Source organism: Pezoporus wallicus, unplaced genomic scaffold (genome assembly GCF_028554395.1).
Source record: "Pezoporus wallicus isolate ANWC-B61680 ecotype Strahan unplaced genomic scaffold, APGP_CSIRO_Pwel_v1 contig_8013, whole genome shotgun sequence".
Taxonomy (NCBI): domain Eukaryota; kingdom Metazoa; phylum Chordata; class Aves; order Psittaciformes; family Psittacidae; genus Pezoporus; species Pezoporus wallicus.
The window spans coordinates 464,033-473,900 of NW_026636761.1; the positions used below are offsets into that span (position 1 = coordinate 464,033).

At 48.2% G+C, this 9,868-nt stretch overlaps 1 protein-coding gene across 2 annotated transcripts; it reads left to right on the forward strand.

Annotated features, from left to right (window-relative positions):
* The first annotated feature begins 494 nt into the window (after nt 1–494).
* On the forward strand, nt 495–8,740 carry TOR1B (torsin family 1 member B). 2 transcript variants are annotated; one of them, XM_057401508.1, is made up of 5 exons: nt 495–883; nt 4,580–4,845; nt 6,037–6,212; nt 6,614–6,741; nt 7,109–8,740. In XM_057401508.1, the coding sequence occupies exons 1-5, from the start codon at nt 697–699 to the stop codon at nt 7,384–7,386; spliced, it is 1,035 nt and encodes a 344-aa protein (XP_057257491.1). In that variant the 5' UTR covers nt 495–696; the 3' UTR covers nt 7,387–8,740. The 2 variants fall into 2 exon arrangements, with proteins under 2 accessions (XP_057257491.1, XP_057257490.1); XM_057401507.1 differs by lacking the exon at nt 495–883 and adding an exon at nt 4,163–4,383.
* The last annotated feature ends 1,128 nt before the right edge of the window (nt 8,741–9,868 follow it).

Genomic DNA, 9,868 nt, shown 5'->3' on the forward strand with positions numbered 1-9,868 from the left:
TTCACGAGAGATGTCAAATCTTGGGCATGTATTTTGAATGCTAAACAAAGCTGCTCAGTGTTCATCCAACGTGATTTAAAGAATAAAATGAGAATGACTTCAAAGTGCTTTTTCCATTTTTTTAAATAAAAAAAAAAACTGCTGAGAAAATGCAAGCTGTCTCAGGGTCTGTCTTTCCCCTTTGCAAACACTCCTTTTTGGTGGTGGTGGTATCATGAAGCTGTCAAGACAAACTATCTGCTCTGAGAACTTGGATTTAATGAAGCACCTTTCTGACATGCTCAGTCCTGTGAGCTGCAGAGTTCCAGGCACTGCTACAGAAATCTTTGGCCTCTGTGATGCTCAGTGCACAACCTACTTTAAACTAAGCCCAAGCCAAGCATCCCTATATTCTTGGTTAATTGCCAGACCAATTAGTACCTTGACTAAGATTAGGTTCCAATCCTGTTCTACTCAGAACTGGGATTATCCTGATGAAACTCTCACTCTACCCTTGCAGCAATACCCTGTCCACAATCCTGTCAGTTCTCAAGGAGTAGTGTGATAAGTCTGTTAACTCATTAACACCTCCAGCTTACAGGAGACTTGGCTTCCATCCTCTTGAGCAGCCTCAGGCCCCACGCTCTGGGAAGTTATTCTGCAGTTTCTGTTTTGCTTTCCTTTCCTGTCAAGCCAGGCTGGCTTTTAGTTCCCACCATGCAGCTCCTGAATGCTGCTGTGTTCTTTCTTCTTGTGCCCACTTTGACGCCAGCTTTGAACCCTCTCAGCACTTCAGTCTTCATGGGGAGCGCTCCTGTCACTTGGCAGCTCCTCTCCCTTCACTCCTGGCTGAAGTGCAGTCTCCTGCAGTGCTGCAATTTGAAGGACACACTGAACTTCTTGGGTAAGGCAGAGGCACCTTGAGCCAAGTGATGGTCTTTCCCAGGGTGGTGAGGGCTTCCCATTTAATGCCAGCCTCCTTTGGAGTGGCTGTGGGAAGATCAGAGCGACTGTCCACAGTGGTTTTAGAAGGCAAAGACTGTACTAACCTAATTCTGCTTATCCCACAGGTGGTCATGTACCCCGCTTCTCATGGCAGTACTGGAGCATTTTCCTTGCTGGTGTCGGTCTCTATTGCCAGAAGCAGGCTGTCCTGCTTTTGGCTGGGCTAGAGTTAATTTTCTTCCTGGTAGCTGGTACAGTGCTGTTTTTTGATTTAGGATGAGAATAAACTTGATAACACACTGATGTTTTAGCTGTTGCTAAGTACTGTTTATACAAAGTCAAGGACTTCTCATGCTGCCCTGCCAGCGGGAAGGCTGGAAGGGCACAAAAAGCTGGGAGGGAATACAGCAAGGACAGCTGACCTGAACAAGCCAAAGGGATATTCCAAACCACAGAACACCATAGAATCTTTTAGGTAGGAAAGTCCCCCTTTAAGGTCATGGAGTCCAGTCATTTACACTGCCAAGTACACTGCTAAATCATGTCCCTAAATGCAGCATAAGCCTGCTCAATTGATGGTACATAGGTTTGAACGATACCCAGCTTGGATCAAAGGCATCTCAAGCAGTGTTTTGTGGTTTCTCCATCATCCTCCCTATCTTTCTGTGCCTGTCTTGGCTTTGCGGAATTATCAGGCTTTCTTATACCAGGCAAGATGATCCTGCTGGTCATGTTCATTATATAAACTGGGTGAAAAGCTGGTTGAGAGCAGCTGCTCAGGAACTTCCTGGGCATCAGCTGGTGAGTGGTGAGCAACTGCATTGTGCATCACTTGTTTTGTATATTCTAATTCTTTAATTATTATCATTACTGTTGTTATTTTCTTCCTTTTCTGTCCTATTCAACTGTCTTTATCTCAACCCATGAGTTTCGATTCTCTCCCACACCCTGCTGCAGGAGGGACACCGAGAGGTGTGTGCTGCTTAGTTACCGGCTGGGGTTAAACCACGACACAGGCAAAATTCTGGGGGTGAGCTCAAGGCTAAGAGCTAATGAAATAATCCCACAGCTTCTTGAAACGGACACACAGTGATATCCCACACCCTGCTTGGTGGTTGCCTGTAATACATGTTAAATGAGTAGCAATTAGTGGTAAGTCTAGATTCAAACCATGCTGCTTCAATTCCCTGAGACAAGCAGGCTGACAGTCCTCAGTGACTGGGGAAGAAAGGGCTGTTTCACCCTGCCTGCAGGGAGCTGCTGCATGGTCTGAAAAAGAGCTTACAAAACCGTTTAACCATAAACTCTGATCTGGGCACTTGGAATCTCCCTTCCCTTTGTCATGGGATTACAAATATTGCTTCATTTCAGAGCTGGGACACAGACTTCAAAACACATCCTCAGCTGTCCGAGACCTGTGTGCCTCCACGTACTTCATTCAGTATGTCACCTCCTACCTGCTCTGAATCCAGCTGCTTACAAACAGGCTGCTTCCTAGTAATTTAGCCACTGAAACACCAATTGTGGTACTTCTTGAAGAGAACCCAATGCAGCAATAGAAGCACACTTTTCTATACATGTGAGGTATGCTGGATGGCACATCAAACCCTCCAGTAAACCAGAATGTAGCACATGCAGTGAACAAGTATCTGCAAACACAGCAGGTCTCATCCCAGGACCTTGCAGAGAGCAGTAGCCACAAGACCACTGGGACTCCTGCCTATCTCATACAAACTGCTTGGTTCCCATAAATCCCACCAAGGGTCTGATTCATGGGTCTGTTCCTTGGTTGGATTCTCTGCCAATTCACAATGTTGTCATGGCTGGAGGGCAGCAAACAGTTGTTCTCCCCGATGGCCATTCAGCTGCAACCAAACACAAAGGCATTAATAATACGGTATTTTCTGACCCCTTTTTCCTTCAGTAGATGGAGCAAGAAGTCTTTGGTCAGCACCTCTGTACCCAGGTAATTCTGAGAGCTCTGAGTGCAAATAGGTACTCCAAAAGGGGCATGAAACTCCAGATACCAATGGGGACAGAGGAGGAGGAGGCTCATGCTTGTGGCTCGGGACTGGGAGCACCATTTGCTCCAGCGCCTCACAGGACACAGGCGGGGTGGAGGGAAGGGACAGGCACACAAGATGAGGCCTGCGTGGCTCTAAGTGGGTCACAGGAACATGGTCTGGCTCAGTCTGAGGGGAGCGAGGGAGCCCAGCTGGCCCTGAGGTGACGCAGGAGGTGAGGAGGGCACGAGGATCCTCCACGTCACGGCCCGAGGGTGCTGATGCTGTCACACAGAACCAAGTGGGATGGCCCCGCTGCAGCACCTCAATGTCTCTCTTGCAGTGAGGGGCCCAGAGCTGAACACAGGATTCGAGGTGCAGCCTCACCAGTGCCCAGTGCAGGGGCACAATCCCTGCCCTGGCCCTGCTGCTGCACTGGTGCTGGTACAGACCAGGATGCTGCTGGCCTCTTGGCTGCCTGGGCACAAACTGCCTCATGTTCAGCTGCTGTTGACCAACACTCCCAGGTCCTTTTCCCTCGGGCAGTTTTCCAGTTATTCTTTGCCAAACCTGGAGCATTCCATGGGGTTGTTGTGACCCAGGTGCAGGACCTGGCACTTTGCCTTGTTGAACCTCATAGAACTGGCCTCAGCCCGTCGACCCAGCCTGTCCAGATCCCTCTGCAGAACTTCCTGTCCTACAGCAGATCAACATTGTCACCCGGCTTGGTGTCATCTGCAGACTTACTGAGGGTGCACTCTATCCTCTCATCCAGATCCTCCATGAAGACACTAAACAACGCTGGCCCCAATACCCAGCCCCGAGGGACCCCACTAGTGACCAACTAGATGTGACACCGTTCACCACCACTCTTTGGGCTCTGCTGCCCAGCCAGTTTCCCCATACACCTATCCAGGCCATGAGCAGCCAGTTTCTCCAGGAGAACGCTGTGGGAAACAGCATCCAATGCTTTATTAAAGTCCAAATACACAATGTCCACAGCCTCTCCCTCATGGCCACCTTGTCATAGAAGGAAATCAGGTTACTTGGGAGAAGAGACCACCACCTCCGCTCTCCATCCTCCTGTGAGGTATCAGAGCGTTAATGTCCCCCCTGAGCCTGTTGTTAGTGTCGCTCCCCTCCGGTCCATCGCAGTCAGGGCAGCGAGTACCGCCCGTGCCCATTACAAAGATGGCGGCGGCGGCTACGGGCAGGGCGGGGATTTCCCGCCCACAGGCGGTGACGGGCGCTGCTGCGGCAAGGCGCGGAGCCGCCATGCTGCGGGTGCTGGGGCTGCTCGGGCTGCTGCTGCCGGGGCTGCTGGCGCTGGAGCCGCTCAGCGTGGGGCTGGCCATCGGCGTGGCCTCGGCGCTCACCGGGTACCTGTCCCACCCCAGGTTCTACTGCAACTACGTGGAGTGCTGCCCCAGCGCCGGCCGGCGCCTCAACGCTACCGGTACGGTGGGGCCGGGGCGGGGGGAGGCCGCGCTGGGCTTCATAGCCCTGCCAGTAACCGGTCAGTGGTGCCTGGCAGTGGCCGTGCCGCGCTGAGCCCCGTGCCCGGCAGTGGCCCTGCTGAGCTCGCCCGGTGTGTGGCCATGACCGGCTCTCGTTGGTGGCCAGGCGATGCTGAGCTCTCCCTCTCCCCACAGCGCTCAAGTTGCAGCTGGACACGAAGCTTTTCGGGCAGCACTTGGCCAAGGAGGTGGTGCTGAAGGCAGTGATGGGCTTCAGCAACAACCCCAGCCCCAAGAAGCCGCTGATGCTGTCCCTCCATGGCTGGGCCGGCACCGGCAAGAACTTCCTCAGCCAGATCCTGGCGGAGCATGTCCACCCTGCCGGCCTGCGCAGCAAGTTCGTCCATCTCTTCCTGGCCACCCTGCACTTCCCTCACCACGACCAAGTCAAGACCTATAAGGTGAGGAGGGACACAAGGTAATCCTGTTAGCTTGTCCCTAAAGGCAGGGGGGTTGTGCTGCGTTACGACCCCCAGGTACCTGGCAGCTGGAGTTGGGTATTTCCAAAGCTGATGCTTCGGAGCAGTGGACGGGGAAATCCCTGCAGGAAGTGAAAGGCACAGAAATATCAGAGGGTCTAAAGTGAGAGCAGTTTCCTAGTGCTGCCCTGTCACTAATGCCATCTGTTGATTTCTGCTGTGCTTGCTGTTAGGAAAGAATCCTGCCTGGCTGGGATCAAGGTAACTTTGTCCATAGCAGCTCCCACGGAGCCGTGTTTTATATTTGTGGCTCAAACAGTGTTGATAACAGAGCTGTGTTTTGGCTTTTATGGAACGGTGCTTGCACAGCCTCAAAGCTTGCTTTGTTTCTGCACTCAAAAGTGAGCAAGCTGGGGTGTGCAAGAGATTGGGAAGGGGATGCTGCCACAACAACTTATCCCAGTCAGCCAGAGGGTTATTCCATACCATATGCTCAGCAATCAATACTGGAATAGAAGGAAAAAGTGAGGGATGTTGGTTCCTAACACTGGCTGGTCACTGGTCTGCATGTATGATTCCCTTTGCTTGTCTTTTTCTTCTTTCCATCACCTATCAAACTGTGTTTACCTTGACCCATGATTTTCTCACTTCTGTTCTTTGTTCTCTCTCCCCCATCCTGCTGGGGTACTTGGCTGCTGCTGGGTCAATCCACCCCACATTGTGCAGTGAGAAACTGTAGCTTACATGAGACATTTTTAAGTCACTTCATTCCTTGATATTGGAGAATTCCAGTCTTCATGTTTTAATGCTTGAAGGTACCCAGAAGTGATGTACTGCTAAGTAGGGTTTCTGTATGAAAGACAAAACAGTGATTCAAAACAAACAAAAAGAAGCTTTCTCGTCACAAGACTTCCCATCTAATCTTGGGTTTTGTGTCTTTCCATACATTAAGCAGAAAGAATTAGAAAGTCTTTATGAGCATTTAAAATCAATGTTGGATGTCAAAAGGATCAGTCACAGAGTTTATGGTCCTCTCTTCAGGAAAAAGTATAACCGATGAGCATGGGTTGCTAACATTTGAAAGCATGTCCCTAGTGCCTGTCACATACAAGCAGCTCACAGTACATCTGGAAGAGGCCTCATTTTTCAGTGTTTTTCCACCTCTTCTTCCAGGAACAACTGCAGAACTGGATTCGGGGCAACGTCAGTGCCTGTCCCCACTCTGTCTTCATTTTTGATGAGATGGACAAAATGCATCCAGGTCTCATCGATGCCATCAAGCCATTCTTAGACTATTACGAGCAGGTTGATGGGGTGTCCTACAGGAAAGCTATCTTCATCTTCCTCAGGTCTGTAGCACCTATACAGTCATTTTGAGATCCTGAGCTAAATCTGTGTTTATGGTGATAAAGATGTTCCCATGGGAGCTCATTCAAAGAACAGCAAAAGAACCACTCTGGAGTGAAGACCCTCTCTGTGAAGACACAGGGAAGCACTATGAGCATGGCTTGTGACTGTAGTGAAGCAGGTCTGGTGCCATGCAGCAGACCACTGCAGCATGCAGAGCTTGTGGGCCAGGCCCAGAACACAGATCATACGAGAGTTCACATTTTGGGGAGGTTCTCTTGCTTGGGTGCACTGTTTCAGTGTTTTGTTTACATCAGGAAGATGAGCAATGTGGGTAACCAGCTCAAAAAGAAATGCTGCTTCAGCTGTGTCTGTACTTACCACGTTTTCCTTTTGTGAACAGCAATGCAGGTGGTGACTTAATTAATAAAGCAGCTCTTGACTTCTGGGCAAGTGGAAAGCGCAGGGAAGAGATTCAGCTGAAAGACCTGGAGCCCATGTTATCTGTAGGAGTCTTCAATAACAAGAACAGTAAGTCATTGTCCCCAGAAAATGGGAAATTTGTTTTACTCATAACACAGGGCTCATCTCTCTGATCTTCTGCAGCCTACCTTGACCCTGCCCTACTTTCTCTGGGCCCATCTTCCTACAGTGCTCTAGTCCTGCACCCTTTTGGCCCTTCACTCCAGTGAAGTGGCACAGAAGTTGCTCTGCATGCACGCTGAAGGAGAGCAGTGGCACCTGCAAGGTACAGTCAGTCTCATCCCCCCTGCTAATGGGCATCTTTTCTTCCTTAGGCAGTGACTGAGACAAACTGAATTCAGTTTGCCCTGTAGGTCCTCTCTTATGCAGGTTCAAGTTTAGAGAAACTCCCTCCTATGCTTCTTTTTCTCCCCAGGTGGACTGTGGCACAGCAGCCTCATTGACAGGAACCTCATTGACTACTTTGTCCCCTTCCTACCCCTGGAGCACAAGCATGTGAAGATGTGTGTCAGGGCTGAAATGATAGCCCGTGGCTATGCTGTGGATGAGAACATCGTTCAAGCAGTGGCTGATGAGATGACATTCTTCCCAAAAGAGCAGAAAATCTACTCTGATAAAGGCTGCAAGACTGTACAGGCCAAGCTGGATATTCATGAAGACATTGTGATGAGAGATACAAAAGCCAAGGGTTGAGTACCTGTCAGGACTCCAAAGCATTTCCAGAGCTTTTGGAAATCTATGATTTGCACTTAAGCTTTTTTACTGTTGCAGGGAGTTTGGTGAAATACCAGAGTGTGCTGTGTGGGCTTTTTAACTGCAGTTGTATTTTGTGGTTTGTTCTTTGTTTAAACATAACATAGAATCACAGAATGGTTTGGGTTGGAAGGGACCTTAAAGCTCATCTAGTTCCAGCCCCCTGCCACAAGTAGACACCTTCCACTAGACCAGGTTGCTCAAAGCCCTGTTCAACCTGGCACTGAATATCCCACTGTTCGTCTCTGAACTGACTGGTATCCAGATGTTACCCCCTTTAGTTTCCTTTTGATCTAGAGAAAAATTCCAAGTGTGTTACATACATAGCACTGGATACAGTCTCTCCTGCTTTATTCTTCCAAGTGCTAGGATTATTAAGCATTTAATTCCACTAAAACTAGACAAGGGCAAAGGAGAACAGAAATTCTCCCAGGCAGTCGTATTCCCTTCCTTGTACACTGTCTCAGTCACGGGCTAGCGAAATGAAGGAGTGTGTGGTGTGTTTAGGACTATGAGAGTGTCTGAAAGGGTGAACACCTTGACGCATTGCAGGTGGATTGCTGCTTAGACAAAAACAAATGGTAAAAGAAACTTTATATTCTTTAACTAAGGGAACTATGTGAATTTGTGTGGTCTTCCTGAGCAGAGGTACCCATATGAGGGATCCCACTGCTACAATGTCCTAGACCAGCCTACTGTTCATAATCAGAGAAACCTCTCATGAGGATCTGACTGTTACAGCTTGTCAGGTGAATCTGCATGTGGGCTTCTGGGGCTGAAGTCTGCAAGATCTTTAGTAGTCACTCCCAGCTGCACCCAGTGGGTAATGCTACTCTCACCTTGCTTGGAAGACTTTCATGGCAGAAGTTACTTTAAAATGTGTACTTTTATGCTGAAGTGCAAGCAACAGCAATAGAAAGCTCCTCCTGGAAAGCCACAGAGAAGGGAGTATGGGAAACTGGAGCAATCCACAATCCCATACCTCTGTAGGTAACTAAGTTTTATATAAGTTTTTAATGTTAAAGAATGACTGTGTGGAAGGGTGGGGAGTTAGGAAGCTTGGAAAGACTGAGTTAACCTACACCCACTGGTAAGGCTGAAGTTTAAAACTGTTGCAAGTTTTAACTCTTTCATCATCACTTGTGGATCAAGTATTGTAATGCAAGACAGAAGTGCCTATCACTTGTTGATTGTAGTGTGTTTTCTAAACTGATATGAGGGATTGGGCTATTTTTGTGCTGCAGCATGTGTTCCCTCACTTGTACTTAAACTCACTTTAAGATACAATGCAGAACTTAACAGTTCTCAATGCTATTAATTCAAATTACAACAGAGAGCTTAGCATTTACACTAAGCATTAACATTTAAAGTGTCAATTGCCTTTTACAGCCCCAGGTGGAGTTTGTCAAATGTTGGCAAACTGCTCACACTGATGCAACCTCCAGAGCCAAAGCTAGGTAGCCATTAACCTTGGGACGTTGGACTCTTGCTTTTCATGGATCATGTTTTGGCTGTTAACTGACTCACATGGTGAATCCAGTTTCAGTTACTCCAGATACAAAATATTTGTATTTCAATTTCAAAACATTAAGTATTACTACTATATAGTTTGAATAAATCTTAAGTCACTTTTCTCTCTTGGTTTAATCATTTTCAGCTAAAGTACTAGTTTTTGCAGTTTTTCAACCAGCTGCACTGCAGCTTCCTATTAAGCTTCCTTAAAAATCTGTTTATAAGAATAGATGAGCAGATAGCCTATTGATATGAAAACATTGACTCATCTGACAGCACAGTAAGGAATTCAGCAGTTAAATACAGCTCAGAAGAAACAAACCTATGAAAAAGCCTTGAAGTCTGTTTCATAGTTACTGACAGGTAACTACTACCTGCCATGCTCTGCAGGACAAATACAACTCAGGTAGCTTGTTTAACCATTCCTCCTCTCTGTGCTGCATCTGGGAAGATGGCATTCAAGCTGGCGCTTCACCTCCCTAGCTGGCAAAAATACGATGGAACTACAGGATAAGCATGGGCCAGAGCATCTGCAGCCTCTCTAGCACTGAAAGAGTCAGTGTGTAAATAACGGCCTAATTCAAGTGAGGTACAGCAGTTGGCAACAACTCACACCTCACTGAACAGTCTGTTGTTCACGCTGTTGTGAACCATGTGTTGTGTTGTAACGATGCAGAAGGAGTGTATATGGGAAGCATAAGCTGCCTGGTTCATCAGGACTTTGCACTGTGACTACTCCACTCTGTACACACGACAGCTTGGCCCAGGGCACCAGCAGACGAGTATCTAGGGCCAGGCTGCCCCTGTCAAGAGAGCACTCACTACACTGCTGTATCTTAACCACAACCTCTCATTTTATGAGCACAGGAATGTTCCCTGTAGAAGAAGGTTGAATTAAAGCAGCAGTTGC

What these genes read in the sequence shown, in the direction of transcription:
- TOR1B (XM_057401508.1), top strand. Translation starts at nt 697, where the DNA reads ATGCAGCTCCTGAATGCTGCTGTGTTCTTTCTTCTTGTGCCCACTTTG. An exon ending in ACCAAGTCAAGACCTATAAG is followed by an intron (nt 4,846 to 6,036) that starts GTGAGGAGGGAC and finishes CTCTTCTTCCAG; the next exon opens with GAACAACTGCAGAACTGGAT. An exon ending in AGTCTTCAATAACAAGAACA is followed by an intron (nt 6,742 to 7,108) that starts GTAAGTCATTGT and finishes TTTTCTCCCCAG; the next exon opens with GTGGACTGTGGCACAGCAGC.